The 16,358-nt window shown below is 44.2% G+C and overlaps 1 protein-coding gene across 1 annotated transcript in view; it reads right to left on the bottom strand.

Annotated features, from left to right (window-relative positions):
• fbxo41 (F-box protein 41) overlaps positions 1-16,358 on the bottom strand; it is a 33,792-nt gene that overhangs the window by 2,155 nt on the left and 15,279 nt on the right. The window contains exons 4-13 of the mRNA XM_052084710.1: positions 11,892-12,096; positions 8,955-9,028; positions 6,676-7,061; positions 4,715-4,953; positions 4,344-4,459; positions 4,012-4,164; positions 3,647-3,742; positions 3,432-3,550; positions 1,530-1,688; positions 324-439 (exon numbers count right to left, since the gene is read on the bottom strand). Coding sequence (XP_051940670.1) covers positions 324-439; positions 1,530-1,688; positions 3,432-3,550; positions 3,647-3,742; positions 4,012-4,164; positions 4,344-4,459; positions 4,715-4,953; positions 6,676-7,061; positions 8,955-9,028; positions 11,892-12,096 — 1,663 coding nt within the window. The remainder of the gene's footprint in view (positions 1-323; positions 440-1,529; positions 1,689-3,431; positions 3,551-3,646; positions 3,743-4,011; positions 4,165-4,343; positions 4,460-4,714; positions 4,954-6,675; positions 7,062-8,954; positions 9,029-11,891; positions 12,097-16,358) is intronic.

The raw sequence follows: 16,358 nt of genomic DNA, 5'->3' as shown, positions 1-16,358 counted from the left end.
CTAAGATGACTACAGGCGAGCACATTGCACTCTGGACAACGTGGAGTCGGGGAGTAAATATAGATGCAACTTATTTTGACCGCTAGCAGGATTTCAAAGATCTTATCGCATTATTAAGACACCTACATACTGTTTTAAAAAGCATCCCCATGTCTCCTTTGATCGGGCTAACATGCCCATGATTCAACTTAAAGCCAGAAGAACATCGTCAAGTACAATCAGAAGGTAGTCCCCCCCCCCCCCCCCCCCCCCCGCCCTCACGAGACAGGTGCAGCTTTTTCCAGCACATTCCAAATCCCGCAAGTAATTCCGTTGATTGTTACCTGGAGCTTGTTCACCATCTCATCAAACAGTTTCCTGGCTTCGGGGCTGTTGGGGTCCTCAAAGTAGTCTTCGATACCAATCTGCACCACGATGGACTTCAGGTTGCGGCACACACCTGCGGGCAATGGAATGAATGAAAACCGATCATGACTATTAGTTGATAATTCCAACTAACAGTTGGAACGTTCCAGTCGAGTGGTTTTGCTGCATAATATGCTAATGGTTACTCTTGCTGCAGCTCACATTCACTTCTATGTCAAGAAACTCATTACGCCAATAACATGGTGTTACGCCAATAACCTAAGTCATATTTGCTAAGAAAATATTTGCATAAGATAAAAAAAGGCCACAAAGTCAACAACGGGAAAAAAAAAAACTCTGGTTATCTCAATTCAACTTTTGCATATTACCACGACTTGGATAACTGAGAACAGACACGAAGAAAAAAAAAGGGAGATTTTTAGAAAGCACATTGCAAGCACACTTAGCCATTCACTTTGGCATATTTAGTATTTGTACAATCGGCAATCGACAAAGCTCCTGCTAAGACTTGATTTTTAATTTGACTGTTTTTCTGCTTTCTACCGTCTTCGTGATGAATGAGTGTTTTCTCGTTTGTTGTTGGATGCTCTTCTTTTTGCTCCATGCACAGCACTTGTGTATGCAGTGGGGGTGGTTTTAAAAGTGCTCTATAAATACAGCCGAGTTGAGTTGTGCGCTCACTCTTCATTGCTTGCTGCGGCAAACGTGTACATGATACTTTGATGTTATTCTTCCGTAACCCTCGTGAGAATAAGCAGTTCGGATAATGGGGGGATAGATGGATGGATGTTATTCTTGTATGTTGCACTCTCCGCTCTGCTGGTGTGAAGCTGGAATTTCAAGGCTGATTCATAGCGCTCACATTTAGCCATCAAATGACAAATATACAATGGAACTGCATTTGTTTGTAGTCCTCAATAAAAATAATTGCGATGTGATTCAATTTGATGACGAAAATAGAAAGAAATGGAAGATTGACCAATCCGAGTCTTTGCTACCCTTGCCCTCTACCCACTTGTGAATGGTCCTATAAACGTTGTCCAATACAGTATCGCACCCGGCCGACCATGTGGGATATGCTGCCGCTGACTCACGCCGGTGAGGAGGACAAGCGCTGCAGAAAATAGATGAATGGAAGCTAACACAGTTGCTTTCCGACTCACTGTTGAAGTGGAGCAGAGCTTTGGGGGTGACTGGCGTGGAGGTGAGCACCAGCATCTCCAGGCCCTTTAAACCTTCTCTACAGACCTCTGCTGCCACCTCCTGGTTGATTTCACTCACATGGTCCAACTCCAGCACTTGAAGGCGCATACAGTTCCTTGCTATCAAAAGAGGGGAACATCAATTTGTACAGGCATGATCAATTTGCACGTCGTGATGATCTATATTGGAACGATTAAGTGTGGTCCTATAATGTGCCTCAGGGGCGTCAAATTTGTTTTCATCACGGGCCAAACTGTAGTTGTGGGCGCCCTCAGGGGGCTAGTTCTACTAATGGTGAAACCACGAGAATTCGTAATTGTCTTTCCTGGAAATGAGAGATTGTAGATAAGTGTAGCTGTAACTGTCGGAGCCATGTGAATTACGATGCTAGAACATGACTAATAACGGCATTCCTCATTGCTTGTGAGAGTGCTTAAATTACACAGCAAGTTACAACTGACATTTGAAAACAAATATCTGTACTCTTTACTTTTTGCGTTGTCAAAATTGGTTTGTTACTTTTTTTTAACCTCGGGCATGATTAGACCATGGAAAAAAAAGGGCAGAAATAAATGTGACATGAATTTGCACATCAGCTTCTGTCTTCTTGGACGGCTTCCCTTTCCTAGATCGGTGTTTCTTATCCTTTCAATTGAGGGGTGGCATTGTCCTCTAGAATATGATATACTCCAGTTAGGTCACATCAAAAAATAGGTCAAGTCAACTGCGGTTAAGATCTTGACCTATGAAGGGGGGCATGGAGAGCAGCATCTTTTTCAGTTACTTGTAAGCTAATTCATCATTTATTGTTAACACTCACTGTCACTGTGTTAGCATAGCATTAAAGTTGAGCCAATACTAGCCAGCTCTTGTTTAAAAACAACAACAACCGACAAGGTCAAGGTAGAGTTTATAATCTTGAAGCTGCGAGCAAGAATTGAACCATCATGTCACCCGCCCACGTCCCCAGCTCACTAACGTGCATGCACGCCGAGGAAGCTACGTTGCTAGCATGACTTGTTCATTTGAGCTTTTATTACCTCGGTCAGGCCTTCTTCTCGACTGTGTCTAATTGGTTAGTTTTATTCAAGACGTGATAAGAAATAATTAATAGTGAATATGAATGAGCATATCATAGCAAGCATAACGTACAGCCGGAGAGGGATCGTTTTAGCAAAAAAATATACCTATGCATATTATCTTATTCAAACATTTTAACCTTGTTAGAGGTACTGAACCCAAACATTTCAAATGTATATTCACCCAAACACATTTATTAAAACCAGAAAAAAAGTAAATAAAACTTCAAGACATAAGTATACGTTTTTTTGTTTAATTGTGCACAAACTGAACCGTGCATGATGCACTAACACGACAGTAACACGTTGACTAAGGAGTGAATTAAATTTCCCGCAGCACTGATTGGACAAGCAATGTCATGTGATCATCTGCAGCCAGTGATGGCCAAGTGGGCGTATCACAACGAAATGACATGTTGAGTCGGGTGTGTCTTAACCTCCATGGCAGAGGCTCCGTCGAACCCAGGTTAAGAACCACTGCTTTAATGTCACGTGACTTATTTGTTCTCAATACGAGCATTATGTAAGTTAGTAAAAGAGTGAAACAAATTTGTGTGCAGAGAACCTTTCAAGGTATCAAAAGAAGGTGTACCGTTCTGAATGTAATTGAAAAGTATAAGAGTCAAATCAGTTCACCCAGATCTGTATTTCGACTGAAGCACAGCATGTGAGTATTTTTGCCACTTTTGTTTTTCATGATGGAATCACTACATTTAACATCAAATGTTGTGGCCTTGTGTCCGACACCTGTGCAGTAGCTGAAACAGCGACAGTAACGCTTACCCAGTGAGGCCAGGCCCTGAATTCCACATCCTGCTCCCCCGACGCCGAGCGCACGGAGATGTGGCCAGCATCTGCCGATGGTCTGCAGGCATCTGTTGCTAAAACGAGCCGGCTGTTGGCTGAAAGTGGCGATAATCACAACAATGTCACTTCGGGTCATTCCGTAATCTTGTAACCTTGTTAGTGTCCCCCATGTTCTTCAGTGCTATCAATACCATGGGTGTAGTGGTGCCACCTGCAGGGAGATAATGTCTCTACAGCCGGCTCCGAGGGCCCAGATGACCTCCTGGCCAACTGGGTCTGTGGCACTCCTGAAACACACAGCGATACACATTTTACAAGGTTTGAAGGATCGATGGTCCAAACCGTGCAGCATGAAACAGGATCCCTCCCTCGCAAAGACTTAAAACAAACAAAAAAACAAACGACAGAACACATAATATAAAACATGGACAGTAACGCAATCATAACTTCATCAATTGATGTTATACCTTGCTATTTTGTGTGGGGGTTTTTTTTGCTCTTTTTTCCCCTTCTAAGAGGGGCCAGTCAAAAAAAAAAAGGTGACGCGAAGGCGTACCTGTAGGTGACGGCTTGCAGAGCTCGGCAGTAGCAGCTGGCCAGCCAGAGGGAGCGGTCGGTTAGCAGGTTAGGACAATGCGAGATCTTGAGAATGAGCAGGTTACTTCCCGTGGCTTTCAGCAGCGCCTCCAGACCCTCCTCCAGACACCCACTGACATGGAGACATCAGGTTAGCGGACGCTCACAATTTGTATTCCTTCAGGAAAAATCTGGATCTTAAATGTTCCTGCCGTGTGTCGAATATGAAAACAAGCAAGAGAAGCTGTCCAAGAAACTTTGCCAAAATGTTCAAGGTTTGAAATTCTACCCTGTTCCATCGCTGCGGCTCACCGTGTGCTTTTCAGGTACTCCTCTTTGGTTTCCTTCTTGCCGCGCTGTCGCGGTTTGAGGTTCTGCAGGATGAGCGAGTGCGTCTGAGTGCACCACTGCGACAACGTTCCCAGCAACTAACAAACAGAGAAAGACAAAACAATTTCCATGCATTGGTGTTGTGGCCTCCTTGATATTAACATTTCAATATGGACTCCTGCCTTTCAATGTGGTCACTTGTCCACCAAGTGGTGCAACCTTTCCCCATTTAAAACGCGACTTTTAAGCCCCTTTTCACACTGCGCTTAGTGGAACGCCGCTTACAGCTGAAGGGTTCAGGAAGCCCTTCTAGGGACTCTCAAGGGTTAAATTGACAACCAAATGCTCTTCACCTTGGAGGAAATGCGTGCGTTCTCCAGCAAGACTCGCGTCCATACGGCCGGGTGGCGGGCCACGAACTTCCAGTCTCGGCAGACCTCCGCAGCTCTCAGCAACGTTTTGGTATCCAAGTAGGTGAAGATGCAAAACAAACCGGCGCGCATCTTCAGGATCTCCGGACTGATCACCTCATTGGATTTAGAAGGGCTCTTCTCGTGGCGACATGGTTTGCTGTAAACGCCTTCACATCGCCCTTCGGATAGATAAACAGTGGAGGAAATGATAAGAAGGGCAACTTTCATGATCAAATTCAACGACAGAGATTTTGATACACCGTGATTAGCTTCAAAGTTTGTTCAGAGACATTATTGGGCATAAAAGATTTCAACTGTTGTCGCCACTACAACACCAATCTCACGAACAACAGCAGTTATTTTCCCTGCAAGAACCGGTGAGAGTTCGTATGAAGCGTAATGCTTAATCTCGTTACAAACATGTATGGTGGCATGAAGGACCGGCGGTGAGAGATGGGGACGTACAGGCTCTCAACTTGAAGCAAGCACAAGTCTCGCCTGTATTGCGCATTGACTGATGCAAACGACGCTCATACACTGAAAAGGGAATAGTTTGGGTTTCAAATATCTTTTGTGATGCCAATTGTGATGCCAAAACTTTACTGACATACCTCACCTTTTTTTTTTTAAGCCGAGGCCCATAATCATACAGTTGACATGTTCTATTTGAGTCACGTGTGTTGCCTGCACCAGATTGAACCGCATTTGTAACGATGTCGATGTCTATAGGTGTGAAGGTATTCATTTGGAGTGCCATTCGAACAGCTTTACGTGTGTGCAGCTCGTGAAGAGCACCGGTGTTGACGGGAGATCGCTCGGATGTGACTCATCTTCATCTTTGGCGTCCAAGGCCGTCTGCTCCAAACAATCAGGCCCGTGAACCGCCACTGACACTCTCCTCACATACACACACCACCTACACTTACAACTGCCAAATGAACTAAAAAAAGAAAAAAAAACCTGTATGTGATATGCTATGGAAAGAAACGTGCATATTCGAATGTAGATAAAATATGATAAAGACAGCTCACAGAAGGGAATGTGAGTAAAATGTCGAGTATGAAATGCTGTCGTAGAGCTCCTTTTCCCTCCAGCATTTTGAGTCATGATATGGCATTGAAACTCAACCCAACCTGACTGACTATTCCACTCAGTTGAGATGTGTTATGCTGGAAATAAATCGCTAGGTGTCACTGTGTCTTCAAATAGGATAATATTTAATTTGCCCTTGAAACAGGAAGTTGTAAAAAAATTTTGAGGAATTTGCAGAGGGGGTTAAAGCTCACACTTATGAACATTTCAGAATTTTATATGAAGCTAACACGCTTTGGATATTCTGGGAATAGTGGAGGAAGCATGACTAACCAGAAAAATAAATACATAAATAAGCGGGGCGGCCCGGTAGTCCAGTGGTTAGCACGTCGGCTTCACAGTGCAGAGGTACCGGGTTCGATTCCAGCTCCGGCCTCCCTGTGTGGAGTTTGCATGTTCTCCCCGGGCTTGCGTGGGTTTTCTCCGGGTGCTCCGGTTTCCTCCCACATTCCAAAAAACATGCGTGGCAGGCTGATTGAACACTCTAAATTGTCCCTAGGTGTGAGTGTGAGTGCGAATGGTTGTTCGTCTCTGTGTGCCCTGCGATTGGCTGGCAACCGATTCAGGGTGTCCCCCGCCTACTGCCCGAAGACAGTTGGGATAGGCTCCAGCACCCCCCGCGACCCTAGTGAGGATCGAGCGGCTCGGAAGATGAATGAATGAATGAATGAATAACATGCAAGCGTTGGGAGAACATGCAACCCCCCACACAGAAATGCCGAAACCCGAGATTCGCCTTGAGAGCTGTGAATGCTGACATGAAATGATTGATGGATGATAAAATGAGTTTTTGCCACCTATAATGTTACCTGTGTTCGCTCGATATCCAGCCCTACCGTGGTAAGGATAGGGGGAGCACGACTGCTGCACTTCCGCCACTGCCCTCCTCTCCTGCTCCCACATGTCCACTTCGGATTCAGTTGTCCGAGAGCCCACGTCGGACAAGTCTCCTTCCTCGCCCTCGGTGCTGTTCCTGTAAGGCCGCCGCTGCCAGTTCTGGATGGCCTGTTTGCGGAGACCCCAGTTCCTCCCTCCTCCGCCGCATCCGGGGGAGCGCTCGTAAGCCACCTCATTCAGGCGGCACTGCATGTGGTAGTACTGAGCCTCGGGGCACTCCTCCATGGGGTGCATCTCCACGCCGTCGCTGTCGTATCCGCCGGAACCTTGTGAGACCGACTTGATGCGACCCGATGCGCTAAAATGACAAATGACAAGAATATACTGTGAGAATCCGCCACATATCCTGAGATCTTTAATACTGCGTAGGGAACTGCTCGTCAATATGTAGTGTGTCTCCACCCTTGAATTCTCCCGAGAGGCTTTCATTGATGCTGCCGTTTAAGTTGGCAAAAGAGCTCAAATGGGATCATCTGTAATATATAGTAAGATATCCAGTAATATTTATGAATGAAGAGTTAGGTTCAGCAATTACAATGCGAGGTCAAATCCAAGGGCGGCCCGGGGGACAAGTGGTCAGCGCGTCAACCTCACAGTGCCGAGGTACGGGGTTCAATTCCAGCTCTGGCCTTCCTGTGTGGAGTTTGCATGTTCTCCCCGCGCCTCTGTGGGTTTTCTCCGGGTACTCCGGTTTCCTCCCACATTTCAAAAACAGGCATGGCAGGCTGATTGAACACTCTAGATGTGATTGTGAGCGCAAATGGTTGTTCGTCTCTCTGTGCCCTGCGATTGGCTGCCAACCGGTTCAGGGCGTACCCCGCCGACTGCCCGAAGACAGCTGGGATAGGCTCCAGCACCTCTCGCGACTCTTGTGAGGATAAAGCGGATCGGAAAATGAATGGACGGATGGATGGAAAAATCCAAATTGCGCACATTTTTATAGGTCAAACTTAAAAATGTAAATATCTCCCAAACCTGATGTACAGGTACATTTTTGATATCTGCATCCAAAGTACATTTATGGACACAAAAGCCAAATCTGACTAAAATTTGCTGTTGACCAGAGCAATTGGAAGAAAAAAAAAATTACATTTTAAAAAAAGCAATCACTTGCGGTGTTAAACTGACGCAAGACGGGCTTATGTTGGTTGTATAAATAGCTGCTGAGGTCACAGAACAGTTGCACAGTTAGTCCAAAACGAGGAGCTCATCACTGAGACAGAAGGCTGTCGGACCGACCGTGTGTCGCCGTGACTAACTCCGCGTGTGACGTCCCAAAAGGGAACATTTGCATCCCAACTGGCGATGAAGTCGGACCTCACGCAGTGACTGGATGTCAATGTGTGAAATAACGCAGTACTTTCCCAAGATATGTACGGTCGCGCTCAGCTAGCAGAAGAAGACAGGTGTTAGTGAGACAGATCAAGCATAGTCTGTCTCCGTAAATCACAGCTTGAGTTGCGCTCGCCGAAAGTGACGTGCTCTCCATCCGATGTGACGTTTGCTCCAGGCGAAAAGCAGACACTGAGCTCAAGCTTCTTTATTGATGTTATACTTTTACTACTATTTAATTAAAAGGGCACACATAGATGAACAACCATTGGCGCTCACTCTCACACAGAGGGACAATTTCGAATATTCCATTCGCCTGCCATGCATGTTTTTTTTTTTTGCAATGTGGGAGGAAACCAAAGTACCCAGAGAAAACCCACGCAGGCACGGGGAGAACATGCAAACTCCACACAGGGAGGCTGGAGCTGGACGACTACCGTGCCACCCCTTTATGATTGTTATTACTTATTATTGTAATGTGTCGTGTATTTGCATTTTTGATGGGCCGTGAATCTGCTTCATAAAGTTGCTTGATTTCACAAGAATTCATTTGTAATTTTACATGAATCAAATTCATTGTGGCCTCGCCAAAATTTTGTGTTCCAGCAACACGCCAGTATGAATTATGGTCAAGGTCAAGCACTAGGCCGGGAGAGTTTGACTGCAGCCCCTCAAATACGCGACAAATGATTGAGACCTCGTAAGTCCCACCTTCTTTCTCTGATTGGTTGTTTTTCCTCAAACGCACTGGGCTGGTTTCTTCTTTGCCTGAGCCAGAATTGGATGTTGTTTTTTTTGTTCCCCCCCACCCCCCCCCCCCCCCCCACATCATATTTATCATAGAGGCGATGCACCTTACCCTGTACTCGGGGAGGAGCGTCTTTCAGATGCTTGGTAGATGCCTCTTGTGCTTCCAGAGATGCTGGAGTTTCTCTGCAGACCAACATCAAGACGTCAATTATTCAGAAAACATAAAAGTCTGAGGAAAAAAAAAGTTGTATTAGTCACATGGCAAAGTGTATTTTGCGGCGACCTATGCTCATGCATGACGGGCTGTGTGTGGGCGGGAGACACCTTTAATGCTCCTGCTGTGTCTTTAATTGCTTCCCCAGTGGCGAGGATGCTTTAAATACAACAAAACAAATTCATACCGCTGCATGATAATGAACAGCAGCCTCATTTGCAGTTTTACATCACAAGCTGCATGTGATAGCTCATGTCCTCTATTAGAGCTGAGCAGTGTTACAAACAAATATGTGCAATTGCATGACGGTGACTTAATTGCAAACTTGATTCCTTTGATGAGAATTGACCTGAAGATGGTGCTACAGGAGCATGAGTGCGGCGTTAAGAAGGCTTCATCTGGCAAGACTATTTTTACTGGGTGAGCACGAGCTGACCTTCACTGGCTTGCCCCGAAGCTGTTTTCATGCTGCCGGAGCTTTTGGATTCGGATCCGTTGTACAGTACGCGAATGTGAACTGCTGCCAACTGCAACAATGTGCAAACATTAAAAGGAAAAAAAAAAAAAATCCCTCTATAAATGTTAAACGTAGCCCTGCCGATGGCCTCGCGCCCAGTGCGGGATAAAGAAAGCTGACTCCAGGTCAGCTAGCAGCCACAGCAGAGCAGGTCAAAGCTTTAATTAGGTGGCTCACATACAATAAGTCACGCTTCAAGCTCTCCAATGGTCCACCTGCACCATTTAATGAAATGGTCGCAGAATGATCACTTTTGACTGAGGAATTAATTCATCACAGCTTATCATCTTTGAACCGCAACGCAGCACATATATGAGAGCCCTCTCGAGAAGGTCGCGAGGTATGCATAAAGGCGTGTAAATTTGTGATGTAGATGACATCAGCCAAGAACAAAAGCTGATCTAAGCGTGTGAAGGAACACAAATGTTTCTTGAAATTCTTACATCAAGGACTACTTGGAAAAAAAATACTCTGCTAGGTGAAATGAAAATTGTACTGAAAAAAAATCTGGATGATTAAATGCAAATGTATTGCAGTGAAAAGTGAAATACAGCTGAAGTGTACTGAACAAATGCACTGCAGTGGATGAAAACAAATGAAAAATTCCAAGACGTTGCACATAGTATGCGGATTGAACATTTAATTCTTTTGTATACCGCCAGAGGGAGCCTGCGTACCACAATTTGCAAACCACTGACTTACATGATGGGTGCCTATTGTATAGTTCTAGATTTAAATTTTCGTTAAAATTACATTTTTAATCTTGTAAAATTCAGTTTTGTTCCTTGTAAGATTACAACCATAAATGTATAAATATACTTAGAAAATCACAACTAATTGTAACAAATGACATTTTTCTCTGAACCTTAGTCATACCATGCTCAACCATGTCTAAGAAATGAGGTGTGGGTGTGTCCTACCTTCACCTATCAATTACGTTTGTTGGCACAGTTCGTGCTTAAATGTTTGCAGTCGGCTGCTGCAGGCTGAAAAACGTGTGCTCTTGTGTTGAATAAACAGTTCACTTTTCCCTAAGTGTCTCCTTAGGCCTAAGGCCCAACACCCGAAACCACGGAGCCAGGTACTAACATACTTGATGGTTCATCCAACACCCCCACCTCACTTCCCGTGGTTGTTTCGAGCTCGCTAGCTCATTAGCTTGCAGGCTAGCCAACCCCGATGGGGTGAGACTGAGGAGTACTGGATGGAGCCAACGCTGGTCAGCCGGTGCACAAGCCCGCAAGCGGCTAATTGATACTAGCGGCATGCCAATTTGCAGCTGAGGCAGCCAACTCGGCATAATCTAGCTCCATGCGTCGCATGCGACATGTCAACTCGGGGGTAAATGCATTTTGGAGCGGGTTTGTAGGCATAGCTTGATGGCTAACTGTGCAGCGAGGTGGTGAATCCTGGAATGCTGGAATATCTGACCCTGCACAAAGCAATTGTCCCCGCCCGACAACTATTTTACGCGGGCAGATAAATCTTTTCTTGTATTACTGCTTGTATGTGACAATTCACGCAGAGACTCTGTGTGAAAGAGGCTCAAGTTAGACAAGCTGTTTAGAGGATGGCAGATCTGTAGCATGTTGCATCACATCGAAAACCATCTCAAAACCTTGAATGAGAAGCAAGAACTGGTTTCCATGGAAACGCATCCATCTGTGCAATAGAGCAGGTGGCTTCTCTCTCCGTCTCTCGAGCCCGAGATTCTGGATGATGCGACATAATAAAAATAAGCGACATGCTTGGCTGTTACGTTTTTATCAACGTAGGATGAGATCAACAAGGAGAACATTTTGTCTCTTTCAGGTACATCAGAATTCTACAATTCTGAACTTTTCTCAAAATATTACTCTTTTATTTTAGAAACGTACAACACTGCGTGCATGTGTAGAATTAGAAATTTGGGGCAATAACGTTGATGTTTCAGGGATTATTATTTGTGACAAGTTATTTTTGTCAAAAAAATATTCTGGTAAATATATTAATTTGATCGAAATCTCATAGGGCAAGTGCTTAACGAAAAAAATAAATCAATGTTGGCATGTACAAATTATGTAAAATAGAAAAATAGAAATATGTTAAACAAAAATCCAAAGAAAAACATAAAGCTCATTTGCATCTCATAATACCGCACAGAAGTGGTAAAACAAATGACTTTAGCCTAGAATTGTAGTACATCCTGGACTGGTCGTCAATCAATCGCAAGGTACAAACAACTCTTGACACACACTCCAATAGGGATTCGAACCCTGCGTGTCAGAGCGGTTAACCGCGACCCAACCGTGCTACTCATGCTAATCTTTCCTTACCTGGCATCCGTTGCCCTTGCCTTGAAGACTGCAGCGTCCCAGGCTTCCGTTGGGCGTGGTGCCGCAGCTGCTGATGATTTGCAGCTGCTTTTCGGCGCGGTCGGCTCGGTCCAGCAGCTCCTCGATGAACTGCTGCAGGCGAACTTTGGCGTTGGCCTCGCGCGCTGCAGTCTCCTGCAGGAACTGGTCGATCTGGGCCACCTCCCTGAGGAGAGAGAAATACTATAGTTCACACTTTTTGTATTTTCACGTGACAACTATATCATATTTGTAGAGCAAAGTGCTGTAACTTTGTTGGCAGAACTATTTATTTGTAAATTGTTGACTTACAAGCAAAACTCGAACAAAAAAATCGAAGCAAGCAAGCTTCATTATCTGACTTGAAGCCGATTGAGCAATTGCTGAAGACATCACAGTTGCTCAGGGCTTAGGTAAAAATATATTAAAGATGCTAGTAATAATCATAATAATCCAGTTTTAAAATGATTCCGAGGATTTGATGTATGCTGATGTCATATTTATGAACGGAAGGAAGACGATGACACCCGCCCCACATTTCAGCAGAGTCAGTCTTCCTGTGCCTTGACCAAATCCACCAAAATTGCATGTGGCCACCTGCCACATCTAACCAACTTAGACTTGGTTTCACCGGGTCTAATGTCTTGTCTACTTTCTGTCACCAAAATGTCAGGTGTCCCTGTTTGTGAAAATAGGGCCCCTTGACACACATTCAAAAGACAAACAACTTTTGAAAACTTGTCGACACATTTCATTAAGTACGTTATGAATATCGAAGTGACATCGGGATATACTTTTTTTTTTCAATGATTTTATGTTATTCAAGTTGATAAACTGGGGCCAACTTTTGGAAAAGGCGCGCACTCAGTTTGTAGTTTAATTTGCATGACTTGACTTTTAAAGGTCTGAAAAAAACATTTTCAGCAAAATATGCACTGTCTCGGTGAGTTTTTTTGTCTCGAAAAAGTGACATAGATATATTTCAAAGTAGTAAAGCCAGAAAAGTTACACATGCCTTTTTGTCATTGAACATTGCAGTAAGAAACACATTAAGAACCGAATGTGACCTCAAAATTGACCATTGTGATCTGCATTCACTACCAGACTTTGGTACTGAGAGACGAAATGTTCAGCTTCTTCCTCATTGGTTCCAAAAAAACAGAAAATCAGCTTCCGAGTATGGCCCAGCCTTGGAGGGCTCGCTTATACAAGAGTCACGCTAACATTTCTTGAAATTGGGGCGCTCTGGGCTAAAAATAATGTGCCATCGGACTCAGATGACTTCTCTATTGTCGTTCTAAAAAAGGACTACTGGAAATCCAATGACACCAAAGTGAAGGAAGTGACAAGTGAATCTGCCAATAATTGCACAATTGGCTCCGAAGCCATCTGCATAAAGCAATAAGATCAACGCGTATGTCGGCTATTTGTTGCGAACATGATTCATATCTATGTATGAAGACTTTGACATGGCAACAATCGGTGATTGGAATTCATGATTCTGTGGCTGCATTGCTTGAGACAAATGTAACTGGCGTGCGTGTGTGTGCATGTAAGACAAAGACCATTTTATCCATCTCAACTGTCTTCCCCCATCTGCCGTGTGCGGCTGACACTCTGGTTCAGAGCCCTGTCAAACAATTTTTAAAATAGACTGGGCAAAATATTAGGCACAGCTGCACACTACAACCAGATCCGTTACCAAAAGTCTTTTTCTGTCACTTTTGATTGACACCGCCGGACGTATTGGTATGTGCGTCTTCAAGGTAATCGTACCTCATTCGCAACGGGAGTCTTGGGAGCGTCAAGCATATAGCCATCCCCTTGGGGCCATGTTTGCATGATATACACGAATTGCTATGATGTTCAGTGATGTTTTAAAACTGCATTGTCTTACACATCAACACTCATTTCTTGTGTTTTTGTGATAGCCGGCAAGAACATTAGTTATTGGGTCCTAGTGTTCCCACATTTACACACACACACACACACACACACACACACACACACACACACACACACACACACACACACACACACACACACACACACACACACACACACACACACACACACACACACACACACACACACACACACACACACACAATCACCTTGGACATAAACCCTCAAGGTGAAATGTGTTTCCATGGACAATGGAAGATGAGGAAGGCGGGCCACCATGTTATTGAAGTGTGTACACCTCCAGGTGCAAATTTTATGAGTGATTTTGTATAGTTGTTATTCTTTGACATGGGAGAGGAAGCTGAAGCACCAGGAGGGGGTGGTGGGGGGACACCCAAGCACGGGGAAACCTTGTCATTGCCACATAGGAAGTTCAGAGCCTAGATTTGAACTCAAAACAGTGAGGCAAATGAGAAACATGCTAGCCGCGAGTCACGGAATGGCTACATATTGTTCCCAATTACAATGAATGTAAAAAATAAACATTGTGGTGCAAAACCCTAAGTTCCAAGAGTCCTTAATTTACGATTCAATATTTCTGCCATGAGATCTAAAGCCGTATTGATTTTTAATAGCATCCAGTTCTCATACGTTGCTAACAAGCGCTTCGTTCACTGTCCCCTTGTCAGATCAAGCTCGTCCAATACAGTGAGACACCTCGCTGGAACAGGCCTGAATAATCATCTGAAGAAGGGATTCTCTTTGAATGCAAATTAAGATCCTTTTCACAGGTGTCGCTGAGGATTTGAGCAAATTCACGAGGCCGCCTCATGAATATTGAACGAGTGCAGATGATTGACTGTGAGGGCCCGAATGAGAGATGAAGCTGCGTGAAAAGGAGATTCAAGTACAGCAACACTAAGGCCTGCGGTCACCGAGCGACGAGGTCAAAGGCGACTGAGATGAACAGGGAGTCTCGCCCACACGCCAGGCGACTGACGATGTGCTTCTTCAGACATAGAAGAATAGACACAAAGAAGAGTTTCACAAGTTGGTGTCCCAGTAATCCACAGTCATATTGTGCAGAGATAATACGAGCCTGTGGGTAATATATTGTCTGTCTATATGTGTTTCTGCACCGATTGTGCTTAAATATCTGTCGTTTAAAGAGTCATGCAAAATTACCGTATTTTGTTAAAAAAAAAAAAATGTTTTTTAAAAAACATCTGCTAAGGCGTGAACAATGAACCAGAGTGAAGGTGGGAAACTGTGTGTTTGTGATGTACTTTCCTGAACCGACCTATTACGTTTAGCATACACTGCAATCCAAAATGCATGCTTGGGAATTACCGTTCTTTTATTTATACTACCTCGGAGAAGAAAATCAATCACCTGCCTTTTAGTTTATTTCTCACATTTATGGATACCGCCGCTAAGTGTCCCGTCGTTGCCTAGCAACTCACATTTTTCATACTTCTCGCCTCTGATGGACCAACAAGATTCTGTTCAAGCCTCGTGACACGCAGTGACTTTGAAAAGGCTGTGTGTCCGTTAAGAAATGCTTAGACACGGGCTCAGTCGGACGCACACCGACGGTGATGCTCTTTTTTCCCCCCTATCTTAGCTGTTCTGTACTTTAGAGTGTGAATGATCTCACTGGTTGACTGCCAGCTTCACCCCAGAGAGAAACAGACTGAGAAACTGCGCGCAAAGAGAGGCAAAACGAGAGAACAAGCACGGATTATCTTGGGGAAGGCACGATTCAGTGCTTTGGCGCTCAGTAGTAAAAGAATAAAAGTGTACCTAATAAACTGTCCAGGGGGAGTAGGATTTAAGCATTAATCATATATATATATATACCCCCCCCCACTACAAATCCATTTACACGCACGCACACACACACCCACACCCATACCCACACCCACACCCACACACAAAATAGACAAAGAGACACACTAACAAGATGTCCTCCAATTTTGAAACAGAACCAAAACTTTGGATACAAACGTCTCTGTCCTGGCTGCCCGGAAAAATGTAGCTCAAGTTTATTATCCGAAAAAGCTTACTATGCTGTCATTGATTAAAATGTTGTAATTTGGCCGCTAGGTGCTCGCGGGAGAAGCTGGTGCTCTAATTTACATTTCAATCAATGACAGTGTAATCATTTTTATTTATTTATTTATTTTTGGGTGTAATGAATTAGTGATTGTTTATAGCATATTAAACTAGCTACTGAACATGATTTTCAGGTTGTGTTCATGTTGGTGTGTAATGCTATCTTACAGCAAAGTAAAATACAGATAATGCCAATTTAAACTCTGCGGTGTTCGGTAATTCAAGCAAGCCGGCATTTTGAGATGTCATGATTCCGTCGGACAGCGACAATATGTAGTTCGTAGTTGCTGAATATTTAATAACCCTGTATGGTTTTTCTATAAGTGGCTGAACTGGCCAATATTTGTCCTAATCACCTGAATTAGCACTCTTGTGAAAGACTGAAAAAAATGGTGCAGATGCTTAAGTAGGTCGCTGCATCGTTTTAAT

The sequence above is a fragment of the Hippocampus zosterae genome, chromosome 13 (genome assembly GCF_025434085.1).
Source record: "Hippocampus zosterae strain Florida chromosome 13, ASM2543408v3, whole genome shotgun sequence".
Classification (NCBI taxonomy): Eukaryota; Metazoa; Chordata; class Actinopteri; order Syngnathiformes; family Syngnathidae; genus Hippocampus; species Hippocampus zosterae.
The sequence above is the reverse complement of the archived record's forward strand: the minus strand, read 5'-3'. Positions and strand labels throughout refer to the sequence as shown.